At 41.6% G+C, this 24,254-nt stretch overlaps 2 protein-coding genes across 2 annotated transcripts; one reads left to right on the top strand and one right to left on the bottom strand.

The window, feature by feature from the left end:
- Positions 1-331: 331 nt before the first annotated feature.
- On the bottom strand, positions 332-1,102 carry LOC133474922 (protamine-like). The gene is made up of 2 exons (XM_061767099.1): positions 696-1,102; positions 332-503 (listed from the first exon to the last, which is right to left on the bottom strand). Exons 1-2 carry the CDS (start codon positions 1,100-1,102, stop codon positions 332-334), a joined length of 579 nt encoding a protein of 192 aa, XP_061623083.1.
- Positions 1,103-9,590: 8,488 nt separating this feature from the next.
- On the top strand, positions 9,591-20,461 carry tspan36 (tetraspanin 36). The gene is made up of 7 exons (XM_061767873.1): positions 9,591-9,836; positions 14,021-14,212; positions 14,295-14,369; positions 15,606-15,701; positions 15,850-15,999; positions 16,087-16,170; positions 19,011-20,461. Exons 1-7 carry the CDS (start codon positions 9,777-9,779, stop codon positions 19,089-19,091), a joined length of 738 nt encoding a protein of 245 aa, XP_061623857.1. The 5' UTR covers positions 9,591-9,776; the 3' UTR covers positions 19,092-20,461.
- Positions 20,462-24,254: the final 3,793 nt, after the last annotated feature.

Genomic DNA, 24,254 nt, shown 5'->3' with positions numbered 1-24,254 from the left:
CTAAATAACCATGTTGTCATCTCCTCGAGTATTAGCTTGGATGAAGATATAATTATTATTATTTATTTATTTAACAAACAAAAAAAGTTGATTTCGGCTTTAACTATGGTTTGTTTATGGGGCTGAAATAGGCCTGGAGCGAACCTCTCAAGTGTCCAGTTTGTTTAAACAAATACAAAGCAAGCGTTGGTTTTCTTGTTTTATTGTTCACACGAGAGGTTACACTGGTGACAGGACAGGCACAGCAGGTTCAGAGGTCAAAATGTTAAAAGGAAGAATGGCAAACGAGGAAATGTTCAATACATTATAGGAAAGTCCATCCTAGAGCTTTTTAGTAGCGAGAGCTCATCCTCCTCCTCCTCCTCCTCCTCCTCTGGCGGGTCCTCCCGTAGGACCTGGCGCTCCTCCTGCGCCGGTACCGCCTTCTCCGGAGTCTCCTGGGGGCCCTTCTTCTCCTCCTACTTCTCCTCCTCCTCCTCACGGACAGCCTTCTTCTCCTCCTCCTACTCACGGGGGTCCTCCTCCGTCTCCTCCTCCTCCTCCTCCTCCTCACGGACATCCTCCGTCTCCTCCTCCTCCTCACAGACATCCTCCTCCTCCTCCTCCTGACTGACATCCTTCTCCTCCTCCTTCTCCTCCTCCTCCCCCTCCTCCTGGAGGAGGGCCTCCTGCGTCTGCTTCGAGCTCGGCCTCGCCTCCTCCTTCTCCTCCTCCTCCTCCTGCCTCTGTATCTCCTCCTCCTCCCCCTCCTCCGTCTCCCTCCCACTCTCCTCCTCCTCCTCCTCCTCCTCCTCCTCCTCCCTCTGAGCCTCCTCATCCTGTAGCGGCGGCCGTAGGGGTTGAGTCTGAGGACCCCCCGCCCCCCCGCACCCCTGCCTCGCAGGATTTGCTTTCTGGCCACTAGTCTGCGCAGCGCCAGGCGGATCCGGCCTCGGTTTCGCATCACGTCGTAGCCGTTGGATTTGAGGACTCTCTTGAGGCCTACTAGGGTCAGGCCGCCGGGACCCCCGTAGGAGGAGATGGCGTTCAGGATGAGGTTGGACACCGCCGGGCCGCCCCTCTTCCTGGATCTTCTCCTCGGGGATTTGGGTGCAAGAGACATGGTGCCCTGTTAGCGCTCTGCGGGTCTTGGAGTCAAAAGCAGAGTTGGAGCTCGTGGGTCTGACTGACGTCTCCACGCTTGTGCAGCTCTGGCAAGTCTTCACCAAGTCCTCATGGCTACCTCGGAGGGTGAGACCCGAGAGCACACCTCAACTCTCCAATTTCTACAGGTAAGCCCTCTTTGAATGCAAACTCATAAGCCCTGGAATGCATTTGAACAAAAGACGACTCATAGTTTTTTTTAGCGGGGATGCATCCCCTCTGTACGTTGGGGTTTTAGAGACATTAGAGCTCTGGGGTCAAAGTGTGATGCGTAATGACGCACGGTGCACCGCCGACGCGTCATTTCAGCTCAGGTCATTATAGTTACGACATAGTACTGTCATGTGTCTGATATATACCGGCGCTCAATGTCATTTTAGCTCATCCCCGCCTTTTCCGACGGAGGCGTGTTGCTGTAGTCCAAAGAAATACGCAATATGATTTCCTGCGAAGCAAAGTCATTACAAAGAAAATGCGTTTCTTTTTTTTTTTTTTTTTTAAATGTAAACTACTGTGTGAGTGCAGTAGCCGTGTATTGTGCAGTGTTTGCTGCGCGTGTTTCGTTTTTCTATGTCAAAAAAATAAACATTAAAAAAAAAACAACCCGAATGTTTGCTTGTTTCTGTTCTATTCAGTAGACATAATGCAATAGAAATAAAATGGACAACAGGCCTACAGCTCATAAAAAAGAATACATTATAGAAATAGAAATAGAATAGACACTTTAAATACAATACACAACGAAAAATACAACTAACAATCGATAGAATAAATTGGAAATGTACAATCGAATATGGTCAATAATAATTCTGCAATGCAATAAAGAGACAACATTAATAAACTAGAAATAATCCAATAGCAATACTATAGACAATAAAACAATAGAATAGAAATAATCCAATATCATAGAATATACAATAAAATTTAATGCAACAGAAATATAATCGAAAATCCCACAATATATGTAAATACAAATAAATAATGTAAGAGAAATAGATATCGTAAAAAAAGAAATAGAATAGACGATAAAAATACAAAATGAATACAATCGACAGTATAATAATTACATAGGCAATATTATGCAATAATATTCATAAATATTGTTATTGGCAATAGATCAAATGTTTGCAAAAAATCAATAACGATGTTGTAAGGGTTACTTAAGGACTCAAAGGTGAATATTTTTTGAAGATATATCACACGTGAATGCGGGGATGGGGTTCATTTCAGGAGGATTTGTGAGTCCGTTATTCGTTGATTCACGTGTATTTAGAATTACACGGCAGGGTGGATCATAGAAATTCCACAATTGACACGCTGCATGGGGGGAAAAAGTGGTCTTGATTTTTGTATATTTTTTTTTACCTCAATATTTTCAAATTGAGGCCATTTTTTAGGCCTAAATGGCCTTCGATTTTCTTTCCTGTTATTTTAAGGTTTTTTTTTGTAATTTATATTTGTATTTTATTATTATTATTATTTTACAGGGCCCGCAAATCCCAGGCGGCACGCACGTTTACAGCTCCATTGTCACTTGTGAATTTAAAACAGGATCCATTTTGTAATGTAAGCCACAAATCAAACACAAATGTGCAAAATAATCAAAGTCAAAAATAAACTCCCAAGTTTGACTTTTGTTTTGTTTCTAACGACAGAAAATGTTGATTGTACTCCTAATAGTTCAGCTTTTGGACCATTTTTTTTTTAGCCACTTTTACTCCATCAGGTGCAACACTTTTGGTTAAAACTTTTCAAATGTAAACTTACTGTGGTTTCATTTCAATTATAGGTCACAGGTACAATGTAAAGTAACTACATTTTCCACCGTAAGACTTTTTATAAACTGTACAATGTTTTAAGCAACATTTGAACCTCTAGCTTAACTGTCATGCAAGTGTAGATGCCGCAACATTCAAACTAAAATAAAGTAAAACTACTCACCTTTCCAAGTTGCCTGCCAGACCCAAAATAAAGACTGTAAAGTCAAAAAAGTTTTATTTAAAGGCATTTATTTATTTAGTTATTTTTTTAGATATTGCTGGAATTAATCATACTGTGTAGTTTGCTATAAGTGCATTTATAGCAGCATCTGCTCAGTAAAAACATGCATAGAATTGATTTAATTCCATTGTAATGCTCAGTATTTGCTATATGTTACAACAAAATAAAAGTACACAAAATCCAAAGTGGGTAAAAACAAAAACAAAACGAGTGGAGTCACAGGTGTCAAACACAGGGCCCAGGGGCCGGATCTGGCCCGCCACATAATTATTTGTGGCCCACCAACGCAAATAAAGTGTCTACCTCATGTTTCTGAAAGGGGTTTTCATTTTGGCAGTAACTTTTTTTGCTTTTCTTTTTGCAGCTATTACAACTATAGATAGAAACATAACATTTGAAATTCATGTGTTGTTTAAAATAGTCCATCCATCCATCCATTTTCTGAGCCGCTTCTCCTCACCAGGGTCGCGGGCGTGCTGGAGCCTATCCCAGCTGTCATCGGGCAGGAGGCGGGGTACACCCTGAACTGGTCGCCAGCCAATCGCAGGGCACATCGAAACAAACAACCATTCGCACTCACAGTCATGCCTACGGGCAATTTAGAGTCTCCAATTAATGCATGTTTTTGGGATGTGGGAGGAAACCGGAGTGCCCGGAGAAAACCCACGCAGGCACGGGGAGAACATGCAAACTCCACACAGGCGGGGACGGGGATTGAACCCCGCACCTCAGAACTGTGAGGCTGACGCTCTAACCAGTCGGCCACCGTGCCGCGTTTAAAATAGTCCTGATCCTGAAAGGGATGGGGAAATTCTGTATGGTGTTTTTCCTTTTTTTCCTCTCTTTTTTTAAGAGTTTTTTGCTTGAACTCCACAGTGGACCGTTTTTTTTTTTTTTTTTTTAAGCATTTGCATATAGTTTCCCTTGTACGAATTTGTGGTTGTCGAGCTCCAATGAAGTCAAAGCAAGATGTCTATCAATGTTTTATTTTCACACAGAAATATTATTTGAACAGAGTGGCATGGGAAGCAGAAAGGTCCATTATGTGGTAAAGTCCATGTATATATGAATAAATACAGAAAATGGGAGTGAGTATATACAGTCCACGCGAAGTTGCCACTAATAGAGTCTGCTCAGTCTCCTCCTCCTGCGCCTCCTCCTGCGCACGGGCCTCCTCCTGCGTCGGATCCTCCTGACTCTGACCCTCCTCAACCTGCGGACCCTCCTCACTCTCCTCCTCCTCCTGGGGGCCCTTCTCCTCCTCCTCACTCTCCTCACTCTCCTCCTCCTCACGGACCTCCTCCTGAGGGATGTCCTCCTCCGGGATCTCCTCCTCACGGACCTCCTCCTCCTCCTTCTCCTCGTCACGGACCCCCTCCTCCTCCTCCTCCTCCGCCTCCTCACAGAGCTCCTCCTCCTCCTCCTCCTTCTCCCCCTCCTCCGGCGGCGGGGTGTGGCCCTCCTGCGCCTTCTCCTGGAGCGTCTCCTCCGGACTCTCCTCCTCCTCCTCCTCCTCCTTCCCCGTCGCCTCCCCCTCCGCCGCATCCGAACCCCCCTGCGCCTGCGAGGGCCGTAGGGGTTGATCCTGAGGCGTCTTCCCCTGGTGCGCACGATGTAGTTCCTGGCCACCAGCCTGCGGACGGCCATTCGGAGCTTGGCTCTGTTGCGCGTCACGTCGTAGCCGTTGGCCTTCAGTACTCTCCTGAGGCCGGCCAGGGTGGTGCCCGAGGGCCCGCTGTAAGAGATGGCATTCAGGATGAGGTTGGGCAGCGCACCGCCGCCCCTCTTCCTGGATCTCCTTCGCGGGGATATGGCTGCAGGGGACATTCTCGGTGGGCCGGAGCCGTATGCAACGATATTCTGCGGATCCTCCAGGTGGCCTGGTGGTGGGTGCGCTTTGTCACCGAAGTGCCGGTTATGCCGGACGAGAATTTTCCCGGGACATTTATCGGTTCTCGGCTCTTAGTAACGTGCGCGCTTTAGAGAGATGAGAGACTTTCAGACAAAGTGCTGATGCGCAATTACGCGCCGCAATCCCGTGACGCGTATTTCAAAAAATTTGGGGGGAAGTGACGTCATCGAGTCAAGCGCGCCTTATTACAAACGGCAGCCGCGGTAAATAAGACTCCTATTTTTGAGGCAAGGCGGGATTTAGCTTTAAATTAGAGACGTCGGAATGCAGGGACCCTTCAGCAAAGCCAACTATGGAATGTTTTACAGACTTTATTAGTCTCCCAGTGGATGAATTAGGCTGGCACGTTGCACATCCGCAGTGAGATGAAATTGATTGATTTTTCATTTTTAAATATGGCTACAGTTGCAGGTGGCAGGGTGACCTCATCTGCCTCACAGTTCTCAGGATTGGGGTTCGGATCTCACTTCCCGACTTGCAGTGTGGAATTTGGTGCGTGTTTTTTGGTTTTTTTTCTCCTCCCACATTCCAAAAACATGCTTCTTAGGTTAATTGAGGACTCTTAGTTAAGGTCTGAGTGTGAATGTTTTTTTTCTAAAGTTCTTTTGCTCTCCTAGGCCTTCCTATGTGTGGCGTTTGCATGTTCTCAAAATGATTTACACAAATACAACCACAATTCCAATGAAGTTGGGACGTTGTGTTAAACAAATAAAAACAATATAATGATTTGCAAATCATGTTCAACCTATATTTAATTGAACACACTACAAAGACAAGATATGCAATGTTCAAACTGATAAACGTTATTGTTTTTAGCAAATGATCATTAACTTAGAATTTTATGGCTGCAACACGTTCCAAAAAAGCTGGGACAGGTGGAAAAAAAAGAAAGTTGAGGAATGCTCATCAAACACCTGTTTGGAACATCCCATAGATGAACAGGCTCATTGGGAACAAGTGGGTGCCATGATTGGGTATAAAAGGAGCTTCCCTGAATTCCTCAGTCATTCACACGCAAAGATGGGGCGAGGTTCTCCTCTTTGTGAACAAGTGCGTGAGATAATAGTCAAACAGTTTAAGGACAATGCTCCTCAATGTACAATTGCAAGGAATTGAGGGATTTCATCATCTACGGTCCATAATATCATCAAAAGGTTCAGAGAATCTGGAGAAATCACTGCATGTAAGCGGCAAGGCTGAAAACCAACATTGAATGCCCGTGACCTTCGATCCCTCAGGTGGCACTGAATCTAAAACCGACATCAATGTGTAAAGGATATCACCACATGGGCTCAGGAACACTTCAGAAAACCAATGTCAGTAAATACAGTTCAGCGCTACATCCGGAAGTGCAACTTGAAACTCTACTATGCAAAGCAAAAGCCATTTATCAACGACACCCAGAAACGCCGCCGGCTTCTCTGGGCTCGAGCTCATCTAAGATGGACTGATGAAAAGTGGAAACGTGTTCTGTTGTCCGACGAGTCCACATTTCAAATTGTTTTGGGAAATTGTGGACGTCGTGTCCTCTGGGCCAAAGAGGAAAAGAACCCTCCGGACTGTTATGGACGCAAAGTTCAAAAGCCAGCATCTGTGATGGTATGGGGCTGTGTTAGTGCCAATGGCATGGGTAACTTACACATCTGATGGCACCTTTGATGCTGAAAGGTACCTACAGGTTTTGGAGAAACATATGCTGCCATCCAAGCAACGTCTTTTTCATGGACGCCCCTGCTTATTTCAGCAAGACAATGCCAAACCACATTCTGCAAGCGTTACAACAGCGTGGCTTCGTAGTAAAAGAGTGCGGGTACTAGACTGGCTTGCCCGCAGTACAGACCTGTCTCCCATTGAAAATGTGTGCCGCATTATGAAGCGTAAAATACGACAACGGAGATCCCGGACTGTTGAACAGCTGAAGCTGTACATCAAGCAAGAATGGGAAAGAATTCCACCTGCAAAGCTTCAACAATTAGTGTCCTCATTTCCCAAACATTTATTGAATGTTGTTAAAAGAAAAGGTGATGTAACGCCGTGGTAAACATGACCCTGTCTTAGCTTTTTTGGAACATGTTTCAGCCATAAAATTATAAGTTAATGATTATTTGCTAAAAACAATAAAGTTTATCAGTTTGAACATTAAATAGCTTGTCTTTGTAGTGTATTAAATAAAATCATTGTATTCTGTTTTTATGTATGTTTAACACAACGTCCCAACTTCATTGGAATTGGTTGTATATCCGCAAATTACAAGTTTTTCAGATCCACAAATATAGCCCTGACATATATATTTATTAATGTTGTGTGTGCATTTATCATGACTTATCATTTGTAAATATTCAATTCTACTTGTGAATTTCTTGAAGGTGCGTTTGTGGATCAGCGGGCACGCGCATTTATTTTTCGAGATAAACGTAACGCAGTTTTCAAGATATTCACACAACAAATTGAGAATATTCACGTGTGGGAAAGGGCGTCCCTCCATCTGCTCGGCGGCAGTGTTGCTGTCTCCGTTGATGACTTGACTGCAAGTCATTTTTATCGGAATGTATGTAGCTACTGTCGTTCGCTAATGCAAATCTGCACTAACACTGCAGCTCTGCTTACCTTTGAGCTTCGACACGAACACACTTCCGTGAAGTTCGCTTGTGGCTTGGAAATAGTGGATCTTCGTACAGTCGGTGCCAAGTGGTGGAGAAACTCCGTGTGGGGCGATGTTATGCAAATTAGCCAGTGGTAGCTTGGCATCAGCACCATTTTCAGTCTTGGCGTGCAGGTGTGAAACACTACATTAACGCTTCGTCGATGTGGTACAAGCGCCTATTTGTGTTTGGTGATGGGTCAGAGCACCACACTCAGGTCCCAGGTTTATTTTAGAGACTCTGTGACAAAGTGCTGCCTGTGCGAGGGAAAACAGAATCCATTCTGTCGTTTTTGGGGGGACTTGCGTGCACATTGCAATTCGCAGTTGCTTGTTTAGATTGGGGGTTCTTAGTCGCGCCATCCCAACCTCAGCCTCTAGTTGTCAATGTAGCAAAATCATTGCCGTCATTGGCCCAGCAGTATGTGGGGTGGCATGAGAGCTGAAAAGGGGCCAAAGACAAAAATTAGGTGTGTGTAAAGTGTTCTATAGTTAATGGGGAAAACAAAAGCTTCAATTTATATCGCGCCTTTCAGGAGAACCAAGGATGCTTAACAGAAACTCATGGTGTCACTAACATCTTGACAATAATGCCAAGTTAACGTAGCAGTAGCTAGCATTGGCAACTGACGGCAAACAGCAGCGTGATGAACAAATATTCCAATAGAGGCTCCTTGTGAGGTTGACATCAGACAAAGCAGGGTGGTAAACCTCTCAAGATGACGCAGAGAAAGGATTGGTATTGGCAGTGGTGGAAGTTAATAGCTAATTAGCTGGTAACACCAGTGACGTGCGGTGAGGTTCATGATTGGTGAGGCACTGACTGTCAGTCACGTGACTTCTGGAGCTCTATGAAGCTCAACTCAACACTGCCACAAAATATTTCGTTTTGTGTCAGTAAAAACACCCACTAGCTTCTGGCACTGAAATAATTCTGTCTTATTGGAAATAAACACAGTAAGGTATATATTTTTTTCTCTTATCATTAGCTAATTTATTATTTTTGTTTATCAGTTCACGTTAGCAAAGCTGTAGAAACATGTTTTGATAGCGTGTGCAGTGATTTTGTTCTAAGTATTGAGCACTTTGCAAGTTAAAAAAGGAAACATTTGTTTGTGTGTATAGTTTTCATTTTGTGCCAAGTTCTCAAAACATTGGATATTTTACTTTTGTACTGAATTCCGAATCTGTACTTTTTTACTTAATGAGTTGAATCAGTACTTCTACTTTTACTTATGTCTTTATGACTATTTTTACATGATGTTCTGTACTTTTAGCTCAAGGGGGATGTTGCAGTGTTAAAACAGCTAGCAGCCTCACTTGACTAGCTTCAACAAAATAGCAGCGCTAGGAATACCAAGCTAGCTAGCCACGGCTGCTACTTTGGTAGCAAGAATTAATAGCGGAACTATAATACTTAATTCATCGGTTTAAAGTTGTATTTTTATGTACTATTAATTAAAGTTGTAAAAGAGGTGATAGTACTATTAATTAAAGTTGTAAAAGAGGTGATAAACACAATTATCAAGCAGAAATGTTGCTAATACTTGTTTCTGAATCGTCATGACTGCTTGTGTTTGCTAGTCCCATTTGTTGGCAAACGAAGGATAGATCAGTCTACTTATACTTAACTAGTCGAATCTACACTACTTTCACCAACATCTTTATTCATTTTTGTACACAAGTGTCGGTGAGTCTTACTAAGGTACCAAGTGCGAGTACTTTTGCCACCTCTAAAAAGGAATAAAGTGCAATTGAATCCACGTGGCCCGCATGAGAGTCAGGCGAATGTAGCATTACACAACAGTGACAGAGCAGGGGAAAAAAAAATAAAACATCTTTTTTTCTGTCAAAGGCCACAATCGTTGAAGGAGGATTCCGACGAAGCGTTGCATCAATATACTGCACCACCACATCCGCCACTCCCGGGCCATGTGACCGCGTGGCGTCACAGACGTCACAGTTCTTGGATCCCTCGTGACCAGACTGAGGAGGGGGGTGAAAGAGAAAAGAGGAGCGACGTCGAAACCCGCCGCCCGGCCGACTTCACTTCAGTCTCCTGACCGCCGCCTCGACGACATGGACTGCGGCATTATCACCTCCAAGACGGTCCTCCTCTTCCTCAGCCTGGTCTTCTGGGTAAGACAGGAATTTATTATTATTATTTTAAAAAAATATTTATATCCTTTATGTTATCAAATGGTGTTTATTTATTCATAACCACTGTGAACGTCCTCAAAATCACAGCACGGCTCGTTGAAGCTAGTTGAACGATAAACCTCATTCTTATCGACATGCTTGTCACACTTTAAGGAAGTACATAAAACAACATTTCCTCTTTTTCTTTGCTTATTCATTTTTAGGAAACTGGGGCGTCGGAATTACGTTTATAAATATAATTCAAACGTTGAATTTTGACGTCTTTTTACGTTACGTTTAGTCCAAGTGTCATCGGTCATCTGGTTGCTTTCTTCCAACATGTCGTCTTTTCACCCACTTTGACTCTCGTTCCGACGTGTGTTGTTTTTGCACTCTGTAAACATTCACTTGTGTTCGATTTGCTAAATGCAGCCAGATTTCAACCAATCCCAATCTGCGTGGTTGCGCAGGAAAACACTGTCGTGGTTTTATCGCTGTAATACAATACCGTTTTCATCGCGCTGTTTACTTACACTTTTTTTTCTTTCTTCTTTCTCAGAACATAGACCACCGATAAAAAAAAAAGAAGAGAATTTAGACTCTAAACCTCTGAATGCTCTAAATTTTAGAGCATGGTTCTCCCGTCCCATTCAAATTATTAAAAAAGCGATTAATTGACCATGAAATAAAAAAAATAGGAGTTTTCAACAACCAGATTCGCCCTTAAATTATAATATTGAAAAAATAAATTGATTAATTGACCACTAAATAACTTAAACAGGTATTCAGAACAGTCAGATTCTCCCATGATCCCATTTAACATACTAAAAAAAAATGATTGTTGATTTAATAGAATAAACGGAACATTAGAGATTCAGAGACATCACATTAAAATATATGTATAAATGACATCAGTTGACCATAAAAATAAATAAAAACAGGAGTTAAGAACATCCAGAGATCATCCCATTCCTTTAAAATATAAGAAAAAAATTGCTTGTTAATTAAATAAACAGGAATTTATAAAGTTCTGAAATTATCCCATCCCATTAAAAAAAATTGTCATTACTTGCTAGTTAAGTAAAAATAAACAAGATCAGAACATTCAGAGATTGTCAAATAATAAAGTAATTATTTGATAATTAATTGAATAAAAATAACTTTCAGAATCATCTAACACTCTCCCATTACATAAAAATATTTTGAAAATTTATAGATTAATCAAGAAATATTCTTCATAGTTTACCAGTGACATTTTGTCATATGCTCATTCTTGGTATTAATGTTCCAATTATACATTTAACTATATAATGTAAATTTATATGGACGCAAGCATAATGCCACATTAGTTCAGGAAGAAAAGCCTATCAAATTGACTATGAAATATAATGCTTGATAAAATTGTGGTTTGTGTTTCTCCTCCCAATGCTAAAACTCAGAGTGGATCCAAACATAAGTTATTTAAGGTAGTTAACATGCTTGTTTTATTTTTAAATTTGTTTTTTTAAAAAAAGCAACTATCTCATTGAAAGTTGGACAACACACCCCTGACTCACTGCTCTACAGTAAGTTGCAACCCACCAAAAACATCCCATTTTTCTGCCACTCCCATATAAAATTCTGGCGCTTTCAACACATTCCAGCAAGTTGGTGACTCCTTAAAAAAACTCCCCCCCCGCCCCCCCAAAAAAGCCTCTTTTCTTTGCTGCCTCGTTTCACTGCATTAGATCAGACTTTCTTGGGGAGATTACGGGGCGAGCCTGGGGGGAGCGAGCCCATGGCCGCCCCGTGACTGTGGCGTGATTAAGAAACATGAGTCATGCGGCCCAGCGGAAAGACAGGTGATCGCCCGCATCAACAATACGCTCTTGGAACACATGAAAGAGACGTTAGTCTTTTTTTCCCGTCGACTGACAAAAGGCGAAAGGTGAAACAAGAATTGCGGTGTGCTGATAATAGGTCACAGTGGTGTCTTTCTCTCTCTCTTTTTTGTTTTTTGTCCTGTTCGGCTGTTAGGTCAAGCAGAATGGAGGATCTATCCCTTTTATCCCGGAACAGTTTTACTGTGTCACAGTGGAGTTTTTAAGCTGTTGCTGTGGTTTCTTAGTATTATAATTGATGTTTATTGAGAATCAGAATCGATCCGTCGAACAGAAAAAGGTTTCTAGGGGGGAGAGAGAAACGAAGACAAAAGACAAAGCACTAATTGTAAACAGGATGAGAAAAGTAAATCATAACATATGTACAACAATGAAGCATTAGATAAGAGTGTTGCATGTGGCTGTAGTGCTACACCCTGTGAGGGAAGGACAGGACAAGCTAGAACAGGACAAGGACAGCAGAAGCAGCATGCAGGACAAGGGTCGTGAACCCGGCTGGACAACTGAAGTGTGGTGGGCTTGACTATATAAATTCTAAAAGGCGAGAGTGTGAGTGAGGGGATACCTAATCAATTTGCATATTCATGAGTGATTTGTCGCAATAAGTGAGTGGCCCAACACCCAGCGAAAGAGTCTCAGGGGTGTGTGCATGCGGACACTTGCAAGTGTATTGACACTGTTTCGCATGTACAAAGACTGACAGAAGTGTCCTGTAATTGCTGTGCCTGAACCACGGAGGCTGAGGACCCCACCCAATCAATCAAGGGGCTAGAAACAATAATACTGGAGTGGCGTCTTTCTCATGGATTAAGATACTCTGAACACAATCACAATGTGACACAGTAATTTTTTAGAGAAGTCAGTCACATGTTTGCAAAAAAAAAAAAAAAAAAAAGCATGTCACGATGATGATATGCTCTTAAACGTCTCCTCGCTAGACAAGCTCACATGAGACCACAGGAGATGATATCAAGAACAAACCTCTGCTGCTTCTGACCAGCTGGTTTGTCGCCATTGTGTTGGAGACAAGTTGATGGCCACACTTGATGTTACCTCACATTGACCTTTTAAAATGTTTTTGTACAAATAACAGTGAAGTTTCACTAATTGTGGTTTATAGGGACCGAGTTCTGCTTCCAATAGTGATGTTATGATCTTAAAACACGATAATATCTCGGTCATCTCACAACATTTCTCTTAAAAATAAATGGCTCTACAGATTATTAGATTTTGAAAAAAAATGGATGCTCCGTAACTTCTGCTAATAAACTGAGCTAAACTTAGCTCCCCCTTGACATCAAAAGATGTTAGCTCAGCAGTTGAGATGTATTGCTTGAACTTTTCTCCCATTGGCCAGGGCTTTGGTGGAATTTTGTGGCATCTTAAATCATTTACAGACAGAAAAATAACTAAATAGATGAGGATAGCTTCCACAGGGGAAAAAAAAAGGTAAATTCTTGGGGTAATGGGAGTTACTTTTCGCTGGTACTTATGTTCAGTTTACTCTGTATTTTAGATTTGGGCACTGTCATTGTAGAAAATCCTGCAAGCCTGAAGAAGCACCTTGGAGTGTCTCTTAAATGCAGCTCTTCTTCTTCTGTCCTCATTTGGCCATTTTGATGTTTTTTTTTTTTTTTACTCATTTTTGCTAGCTTGTGGGCTCACTGTGTCACATGACCAAGACAAGCAGTTTGCCGTGTGGATGGAGCCACAGGCCAGATTTGAAAAATAAAACTTGTTTCAGACTCTAAATATAATTTTTATTTCCATCATCATTTTTCTTCAGTCTCTCTGTGCAGCCCCGTATCAAATAGCCTACATACCAGTACCGGTCTGGTGGTTGGGGACTTCTGCCTTATGTTGAGGAGCTGTTAGCAACTGATCAGCTGTAAACCAAAGCCACTGTCAATAGCAATCCGGACCTTTTTTTTGCCTCATCTTGAGAAGTTTACCTGCTGTTTGCTGCCCAGTCAGTCCTATTGCCCTATTAGCTGTTGGCCAATGCTAGCCACTTCTCCGTTAGATGGCAAGTGTGAAATTAAACATTCTGATTTTGCCGCATTGTGATGTCTGCTGTGTGCGCATAATACACTAATTCGCAAGTCTATTTCAGCGGCTTGGTGATTAAGTGCTGCCTCCATGTGTTAAAATCACATGGCAACTTGACCAGCAAGCACAATTGTGTTTGCACGGTTTGAATATAATATCTCCTGCTCTGTCTGAAGCTGGTGGGGAGTCTCAAGAGTCAATTACCAAAATAAAAATAAAAAAGTTTTAATCCTAAATGTGTCTTGTGTTTTCCAGGCTGCAGGTGCTGGTCTGGCCTACGTTGGCGCCCAAGTGTTGCGCAGCTATGGCAACTTTGAGAGCTTCATCCAGGACAAGTACATGCTCATCCCGGCTGTGGTCATCATCGGCATCAGCGTGGTCATGTTTATCTTTGGCCTGCTGGGATGCTGCGCCACCATGCGAGAGTCCAAAGTGGGCCTGAGCTTTGTGAGTGCCCCACCCCGAATGTGCATCAACAACACTTCACTGTAATTCTGATCTGAATTGTTGTTTGTCTTTCTTCATGTAGTTCTTTTTGATCATCATGGTGGTGTTTGCAGCTGAAGTGGCCGTTTTGGTGCTAAGCTTCATCTACCAAGGCAAAGTGAGTCATTTCGAATATTTGGTATGCTAACAATACTTAGTTGAAGTATTCATCCTTCCATCCAGCAAGGTAGCAACGCGAGTAGAAAATGCGCTTAGGCAGATTGATAAAGATTTTACATCATGCCTTGCAGTCTGGTAGTATTTCAAAGGTGAATTTATACGGTGCTAACATACAGGTGCATTAAAAAAAAAAGAATTAGAAAACTTAATGTATTTCTGTAGTTCAATTCACTAACAGAGTAAACTATTTTAGGATTTTGTTTATTATTTTGATGATTTTTAGCTTCCAGCTAATGAAAACTCACATTTTACCATCTCCAAGAAATTAGAATGTTCCATAAGAAACGGCGCAAAATATTTTAATATGGAAATGGGTCGGAATTGGCCTTCTGAAAAGTATATTCTTGTTGAATGAAATTGTATAATATATGAATTTCACTTTTGGAATTACAATGCTGAAACACAACAAACTCTCTTACAGTATTCTAATTTATTGAGATGCACCTGTATAGCAAGATGGCAACCTGAGTAGAAAATGTGCTAAAGCAGATCAATAACAATGTTACATCTTGCCCTCTAGTCTGGTACTATTTAAAATGAGAATTTATAGAATGCTAATATGCTAACAGATGGTATGCTAACACAGAGCACGATATAAACTCGAGTTGAGAAAGCGCTACGGCAAATCACTAACAGTTTGTATGCTAACATTTAGCAAGATGGCTACCTGAGTAGAGAAAAACGCAGAGGCAGATCCCTATGGATTTTACATCATGCCCTGTGCCCAATTTCAATGAGAGTTGATAAAATGTCAACGCACTAATAGGTAGTATGCTAACCATTAAAAATATTGCAACCTGGTTATAAAAAGTTGCTAAAATTGTTGGGGCAAAAAACTAAAATTAATCAATAACATCAGTTTATAGAATTCTAACATGATAAAAGTTTGTATGCTAACATAGATTTGTATACTACAACACGGGCAATAAATATAACATCAATCTATAAGTTCAAATAAGATTGCACGGAAAAAACTTTCCTTGAAATCCTCTAAAACCAGAACAATAAGGATTATGTTTATCAACATTAATTTTGCAATTGAATTACAAAAATTAACTTGTTTCACCACAGTGACATCTGCTGGTTCTGGTGGGGCAATGCCCCACTTGCGTGAACTGCAAAATCACCACATATGTTCTTTCAAATGTTTAGTATTTTTCAATTTTGCGTACAGATAAACGGAGATCTGGATCACTTAATGAACAACGTCTTTGCGAAGTATGACGGTGAGGACCCCGAGACCAAGAGTGTGGACTACCTGCAGACTCAGGTTGGCATTGGACGGTATTGCACCTCCATTTTGGACAACCTTTTTGTTTTCAGTTCCTTTTTCATTGGGCTTGACTTGCGTCTAACAGGTCATGTTTTGCTGTGATATACATGGAAATCATATTTTTATTTTATTATTCTTTGTGCAGTTGCAGTGCTGTGGCGTGTGGAACTACACCAGCTGGTACAACACGACCTGGTACAAAAGCCACAACAGCACGGTGCCAGAGTCGTGCTGTAAAAATGTCAGCACACAGTGCACTGGCAGGTTGGAGCAGTTAAACCTGCTCAACTTAGAGGTGAACTAATATTGCTGGACTTCACTGACTGTAGTCAAATGTTGAAATGAAACGCGACGTACTCTATGGGGCTTGTGTGCCTTTCAGGGTTGTGAAGTCAAGCTGGACCACCTGCTACAGGATTTGCTGAAGTACGCCATGCTGGTCATTCTGGGCTTCGCCATCATCAAGGTAACGATGTGGCCGCACGCTCTGAAAATGGAACACCGCTAATGGAATACCGCGACTGACATACACATTAAATCGTACACATGCTGGCTTTACACTGCTGGTCCAAGTGCCCAATTCCAATTTGATGCTTGAATCCAATTTTTTTTGGACCCTCTATTGAGACAATTAGAGTAACCTCCGTATTGCACTGGCCAACATCTGCAGTTTAATTTACTTTATAATGGTCACACCTCCAATGTAATATTATAGACCGTCTTTAATTGTCAGAGGGTGTTTTTAATGTGTATATTTTAGACTTTACACTGATTTTTATGGGGCTGATCGGTATTGGCCGATATTTAGCATTTTATGCTGATCGGCTGATGGGCTTTGTCATAATTTGCCATTAATCTGCTCCGCGAAACACATTTACTCCGCGTCGCCGATATTTGAATCCAAAACCTAGTTTATTTTTGCCGTTGTTGCGTGTCTTTCGACGTAGTACTGTAAATATCTGACGGCCAATGAAGTTATCCATCCATCCATTTTCTGAGCCGCTTCTCCTCACTAGGGTCGTGGGCGTGCTGGAGCCTATCCCAGCTATCATCGGGCAGGAGGCGGGGTACACCCTGAACTGGTTGCCAGCCAATCGCAGGGCACATTTAAACAAACAACCATTCGCACTCACTTTCACACCTACGGGCAATTTAGAGTTGTCAATTAACCTACCACTCATGTTTTTGGGATGTGGGAGGAAACCGGAGTACCTGGAGAAAACCCACGCAGGCACGGGGGAGAACATGCAAACTCCACACAGGCAGGGCTGGGATTGAACCCCAGTCCTCAGAACTGTGAGGCAGACGCTGTAACCAGTCGTCCACCATGCCGCACCAATGAAGTTATTTATTTAAAAACAAAACAAAAAACAACGGCGGCGATGTGGGACAAACAACACGTTTGAGACAGGCAACACGTACCGGATCAAACTACAAGACAAATTTGCTCTTTCGCGATTGCACTGTCAGATGACTGCAATAAAATCTTGTATTCCGATACCACCGCATCCTGTTTTTTACGATCATTGGGCTTTATCTTGTCAACTCAAATGCGATCGGTTACACTCATTACCGTGGCGACGACAACAAGAGTAGACCGCGCCTACGATATTATAAGAACAAATGGGGAAAAACGTGTGTTGGTGGTCACCGGCGCTCAGGACAGGAGAGGACGTTCGTTTAAGGCTTGCTTGAGGTATGTTCACTTACTTTTAATACGATACGACTCACAAGCAGGCAATAAAATGTTATGTAGCCTAGCAAGCTACTCCTAACACGAACGGTTGGACGTAAACATACTGCCGTACTGTCGAATCATACTCTAAAGTTTCGGTGTGGGTGAAGTAATTTATTTAAAAATAAAGTCATTTAATTACAATAAGTTAGCACACATTATTTCTGTCATCTAATGTTGGTTTGACCTGACTGATTTAGAATACACGATCTGACTAGAGCAGTAATTTCCAAACTTTATGGGGCCAAAGAACATATTTTACAATAGAAAAATCTCACAGCACACCAACAAAAAGTGGATACATTAATTACTGCATTTCCTTCCTGCCATCTAATAGAAGACCATTCATTTGTTCTGTCTGTAAACTATTGCCTCACTGGCATAAATAGTGGAACAAAGTACATTATTTATTTTAATATTTTCTTTTGAGCAATTAAGTACACAAGTATATACAGTAAATGAACAGGTCATTTAAATAGACACATTCCTCCATCTTGTTACCGGATCAGTGATCGGTTATCGTTTTTTATACTCGCTGATCGGTGATCGGCCCCAAAAATCCTGATCGTGTAAAGCCGAGTATATTTGTGTTTGGGCAGACATGGGTGTGTAGCCATCACCAACCTGTTTATTTCGATGATGTCAAGTCAAGCTCGCATTGATGGGGTGCCTCCAAACTGCTCGTTTCCGGTGTGCTCGCATTGGCCGAAGTCTGATACAGACCATATTTATATCCACATTTGGAAGAGGGCTGATTCCGATCTGACGGTATCCGAGTCAATGCGTTTTTTCCCCTTCTATTTACGCTGCCATGACGCATCCTATTTGTGCCACTCGAGAGGTTGGGGGAGAAAAAAATCTTAATTTTGTCAGCCTCACTGACTTATTTATTTATTTATTTTATTTTTGTGCAAATACAATAACATTTTTACCTCAAAGGTATCAATGTAGTACATGTAGTGTGTACAAATACTATTCTATGTGTTGTGTGGAGCGTTTTTTTTTATTTTTTTATTTTTTATTTATTTTTTTATTATACAGCTGCGGCTATTATGAAAGTGCCATAGAAATAAAGTTGCATTGAGTTGAGTATACTGTACCTGAATGCGGAAGGAAACCAGAGTATCTGGAGAACATCCACGCAAGCACAGAGGGCACATGAAAACACCACACAGGAGCCAACAGTCAAACCCAGATCCTCTTGACTGTCAGGCACACGTGCTAACCGCAAGCCCACCATCCCGCCCCTAAAATTCCAAATGTTTCTTTTCAGTCTCTGTGTTAAATGCATATCGACAAAGACATGTTTCAGAGCTAAAGAAGTCAAGCTATTGGCATGCTATGACATCATGTCCTGAAAATATTATTACTGATGACGATAATGAAGACAAGCCTTAGAAAATGGATGGAAAATGTTAAATATAGTTGCTTTTCACTGGCTGAAACTGAATGAAAGGTGAAAGTCACTCTTCTGTTTAAATGTTGTTAGCATACATCCCATCACATAACCTGAACTCTCAGTAAATATATCAAAATGTGCAGAGCACTTGACTTTTCCCTTTTGTTTGCAGTTCTTCGGGATGCTGAGCGTGTGCGTGATCGCCTGTAAAAGCGGTGGCCGGAGGAGCGGCTACCAGCCTCTTTACGCCTGACCAAAAATTGTCACTTCACCACCTCATATCTGTTAATTATTACTGTTTTGGCATGTCCCTTGTAGACTGTCAGGTGGATCAAAAGCGAGAGTATCCAGCATGAATGTTGTTTCATTGCATTTGGCTGAACTTCCCAATAATCCCGAGAGTATTGCCTCCTCATTTTTGCCACCTTTTTGAACTCACTCGTAGGAGTTATTTTTTATTTATTTTTTTTTGTTTTGAATCACTATACATTGATTCAAGTTGTTTTTCCTTTTGTTACTCAAAATTTTCATTAGAATGCACCCTGATGGGTTTAAGGCCTTATGTCAAGTTGCAATATTTATAGCTGATTTGATTAAACTAACTAATCTACATTAGCTTTCTTTTAATGAGGATGTTATTTTTTTTTAGGTGAGTTATCTGTGTTAAATGTAGTTACAGGTCCACATGGTTATAGTGTCTTTCTAAAATAATAAAGTGAGTATTTCATATAAAATTGGTTGTATCACACCCTTAATGCATTGTGTGTTTATGCATTCTATTGTGTTGTGGGAGCATGGTTGTTATATTGGTGCTTTTTTATAACAGTTCTGTGGATTTCGTTATTTTTAGAATTTGGCGTGGTGGGCCGAATAAAACGCTCTAATACAATAACATTACCACATTATTGCATTATGTTGATTAAACATGAATATTGAGTTTGTCTAACATTAACTTATCTGTTTAAGTCACAGGATATTATTAAAGCCACTGCTTTGAAAAAACAAATCACTTTAATTCGACTGGTAAAAATTGGCTGCAGTGACCAGAATATCCTGAAAGTGGTGCAATTGTGTCTAAATAAAGATAAAAACCAACATGAAATGGAGAAGAACTGAAATGAGAAATTTGACAGTAATACAACAAGAGTGTTTTTCTTTTAAGAAACAGGCCACCACGCAATAACACCAACTATGGGAAAAAATGTCATATCCATAGAACAGGAAATGATAATGATGTGAATATTTGCCAGGTATGACATGTTCATGTCATTGTGTTTAGCTTGATTTACATTTCTGCTTGATTTAGTTCCCTGCGGGCTGTGTTCTTTTTCCACCTCATCTATTTTTGTGTATTGTTTTTAATTCACCTGTCTCGTTTTTTCCCCACCTGAGGTGTGTTTTGCCTGTCTGTCGCTCAAGTAGTTCACCCAACTGCACTCTCCTGTGTGCTCTCATCTCAATTGCTGTTTGTTACATACATGCAAATGGAAAATATTTGTTAGTTGTGTATTTGTGGTTGACGGTTTATCAATATAGGAAAAAAAACTGCACTTAATGTTTCAATTAAAATGCACTGCACATAAAAGTTAAATAAATGTGCACAAATAAAAGTTTAAAAGCAAACCGCTAGACTCATTCATTGCCAGCCCTCCCAGTTAACATGGATATCTGACTTCAAAAGCCGTCATTGGCAGTGAATGAGTTTAACTGCAAATGTACTAAAAAGTGAAATATAACTGAACTGTACTTGGGAAGTGATTCTTTTGCGTACCAGTAGATAGCGCCCATGCACGTAGCACTAGTGTTACTAGTACCACACTTTGAGTGCATTACTGTTTTAGTATGATTTTGCAAAAGTACCCACACACTGTACTTAGAAGTACAAATACTTTTGTTAAATTATTATTATTTTTTTTAAAAAAAGACCAGTAACAATAGAACTACTGTGTTCACCTCTTTGAAGTCAAAGTACAGAAGAAAAGTACTCTAAAATGGACTGGAGTTTTTTTTTTTTTAACTTGTATACAGTACATGGCTTGATAACTTGGCACAGTGGAAAAACTACACAAAATGTCCCTTTTTTATCAACTTACATAGTGCTTGCACTAAGAAGAAAAGAAAAAAACTTGTTACATGTCGCGTGCTGCTATTTAAGAGGTAGCCAGCGTTGGCTTGACTTTTATGCTATGCTTTATCAAAACATGTCCCCATAACAATTGAAAATATACACTTGACCAGTATGTGTGTTTCAGATCAGACAAAATATTTGAATTTCAGCAGCTGGCACAAAATACAATGCATTTGCCACAAATCCTTCTTGAAGCTGACAAAATTAAGCAATTCCTTTAAATAAGGTTGTAGATGTGCCTGCGTGGGTTTTCCCCGGGCACTCTGGTTTCCTCCCACATCCCAAAAACATGTGTGGTAGGTTGATTGGGGACTCTAAATTACCCGTAGGTGTGATTCTGAGAGCGAATGGTTGTTTCGTGTGCCCTGCAATTGGCTGGCGACCGGTTCAGGGTGTACCCTGCCTCCCGCCCGAAGATAGCCGGGATAGGCTCCAGCACGCCCGCCACCCGAGTGAGGTTAAGCGGTAAAGGAAATGGATGGATGTGGGAATATCTTGCTTCTCTGAATTTGTTGCGTAATCGTCGTTAATTCTCCCTGGTGCACGGTCCTCCATATCACTGCTGTCCTTGTTTTTTTTTTGTTTTTTTTTACCTTACAAGACCCTAAAAAAAAAAAAATCTTTCACTGCAGCACATACAGTATACCAATTATGTAAATAAATTCCACTAGACATAATGTAAATCATGCATTTGATTCCATGAATATGGCTCCGCAAGCACCTTCCTGTTTACTCTTCATTGCATGTCGGGGTGTCATCAAAGGGTGAGTAGTTTGACTTTATCGTAGTTTTATTGTGCATTTCTGTTTTTAGTAGTATGACAGTTACAAATGCCCCCACCTCCCCTAAATTTCACCCATGCCTCTCTTTTTAGGGCAGAGCCATAAGTAATGACCACACGGAGCAGGTGCTGTTGCCAACACGTATGTGTGCATTGGTGTTTCTGTAAATAGACACTGTGATGCTCCATTTGTCAGAGGCCATTAGTGTTCATTAGGACACACATACGCCGCAGACACACACAACAAAGAGTGAAAGATCAGCAGCGCTATTCTGGTCAGAACCGTATTAGTTTCCATTACATGCTGCATGTTCGTCATCTATGCTTGATAATCACAGCGTCAAGCGTGGGCAACTGACAGACCTTAAAAATGGGCCGTAAGATCATTTGGTCTGGTCCGCCATACTGTTCTAAAAAAAACCCCAAACAAATAAAACCTCAGAGGAACTATTCTAAAAAGGCCCAAAGCATTCATATCGACCACCCTGCTGATCATTCTCTTCACGCAAAATGGGTGGAGAGTGAGTGAGGCTACATTCAAACCTTGCTAGCAGTTTGAAAACTACATGGCGCATAACACAACTTAGAAGCTGTCCATAGTGCCACTGGGGGAATTTATTTCCTAGCATCTTTCACTCACTTGCTACAATTGTTCTTACGCCATGCGTTTAATTTACCTAAAGTGTCTGCCTGTTTAAAATGCTTTTATAATTCTGTGTGAGAGACAGAGAAAGAGCGAGAGACTCTCGCAAGTGCAGTGTGTAAGTCAATAACAAGCTCTTTTTTTTGCTTGTTTTGGTACAAGCGATAGATTAGTGGATAGTGTTTACACCACGGAAGGGGCGGGACTTCCGGCAAAAGATTCCTGCCACCGCAAGTACTTCCGCGGCTCACAGTTGCCATGGTATCACTCAGGTTTAGATTTTTGTAAATACTCTCTGCCAGTCGAATGCTACGCCATGTTCCTGAATTAAAATTAAAAACAGTTTCAGCAAACAAGAAGCACTAGTGTAGATCATTGATGTGTACTATTTTCTTTTTTTTATGTGCCTTTGTGTGAGGGTTCTATAGTAGCATTAGCATTAGTAGCATTAGCCCGTGTGAACGGCAGCCGCACAGCACACGGCACCGCTGAGTGACGCGTAGGCTGGGCAAAATGATGAGCGACTGCCAATGAAAAATATTGCGACACATTGCTTATTCTATTTTGGAGTTTGTGGATGATCAAAGGCTGACTTGGAGCCAGTCAGTCACAAAAGAGTGTGACGTAACTCCTTTCATCTCTGCCATCTCGGTGCTTTTCCGGGTGATCGTACTGTCACAAGTTTTAACGCAACGTTACACTGGATGGCCACATACGAGGCCGAATTAAATAAAACAGTGACTCGTGTGGTCGCCGGCTTCCCCCAAATGATGAGATTTCGTTTTATTTTATTTTACGTTCCTCAGTATATTTGTTCGCCTTCCACTAACAAACCGCAAACCCCTTTTGAGTATATGTTTAGCGTACAAAAGCAGGGTGACGACCAGCCCGCCCGGCTGTCGTCTTGCTCGCTGTCCCTAATCAACTGGGGGGCTGGCATTGGGTCCCTGCGGCCCCCACCGGGTGGCCAGTTGTTGGGGCGCCTCGGTGGGGCCGGCGGACTGCTCTGGGTCCCTCGGTGTGGGACGTGTCCCGTCCACCGGGCTGCTCTCGTGTGGAACCGTGGGCCCGATCCCGCCCCTCGATTGATTGGGTGGGTTCCTCAGCCTCCACAGCAATTACAGGACACTTCTGTCAGTCTTTGTGCATGTAAAACGATGTCAATTCACTTGCATGTGTCCACAGGCACACACCCCTGGGACTCTTTCGCTGGGTGTGGTGCCGCTCATTTATTGCGACAAATAACTCATTAATATCCTTGTGTATCCCCTCACTCATACTCTCGTCCTATAGACTTTTATAATTTATATAGTTAATCCCACCACACTTCAGTTGTACAGCCGGGTTCACGACCCTCGTCCTGCATGCTTCTTCTGCTGTCCTTGTCCTGTTCTAGCTTGTCCTGTCCTTCTCTCACAAGGTGTAGCACTACAGCCCCAGGCAACACTCATATTTAATGTTTCATTGTTGTAGATAATGTAATGACTTGCTTTCCTCATCCTGTTTACAATTAGTGATTTGTCTTTTGTCTTCGTTTCTCTCTCCCCTCTAGAAATTTTGTTCTGTTCGACTCTGATTCTCAATTAACTTCAATTATAATACTAAGAAACCACAGCGGAAGCTTAAAAACGCCACTGTGACACAGTAAAACTGTTCCGGCATAAAAGGGATACAGATCTTCCATTCTGCTTGACCTAACAGCCGAACAGGACAAAATAATAATAATAATAATAATAATAATAAAATAAATAAATAAATAAATAAATAAAAAAAGCAAATTTGAATTTGACTCGACGGGGGGCAACCAACGTGCTCCAAAGCCGCCCTGCGTCCACGTTCCATCCGTAGATGCCTACTCAACTCT

Source organism: Phyllopteryx taeniolatus, chromosome 3 (genome assembly GCF_024500385.1).
Source record: "Phyllopteryx taeniolatus isolate TA_2022b chromosome 3, UOR_Ptae_1.2, whole genome shotgun sequence".
In the NCBI taxonomy this organism is placed as follows: domain Eukaryota; kingdom Metazoa; phylum Chordata; class Actinopteri; order Syngnathiformes; family Syngnathidae; genus Phyllopteryx; species Phyllopteryx taeniolatus.
The sequence above is the reverse complement of the archived record's forward strand: the minus strand, read 5'-3'. Positions and strand labels throughout refer to the sequence as shown.

Excerpts from the sequence above, each read along its gene's own strand:
- LOC133474922 (XM_061767099.1), bottom strand. The coding sequence starts at position 1,102 with ATGTCTCTTGCACCCAAATCCCCGAGGAGAAGATCCAGGAAGAGGGGC. Across the intron at positions 504-695 it reads AGGAGGAGGAGAAGGAGGAG|GAGGAGGAGAAGAAGGCTGT; the intron begins GCGAGGCCGAGC and ends CCCCGTGAGTAG.
- tspan36 (XM_061767873.1), top strand. The coding sequence starts at position 9,777 with ATGGACTGCGGCATTATCACCTCCAAGACGGTCCTCCTCTTCCTCAGC. Across the intron at positions 15,702-15,849 it reads TGGACTACCTGCAGACTCAG|TTGCAGTGCTGTGGCGTGTG; the intron begins GTTGGCATTGGA and ends TTCTTTGTGCAG. Across the intron at positions 16,000-16,086 it reads TAAACCTGCTCAACTTAGAG|GGTTGTGAAGTCAAGCTGGA; the intron begins GTGAACTAATAT and ends TGTGCCTTTCAG.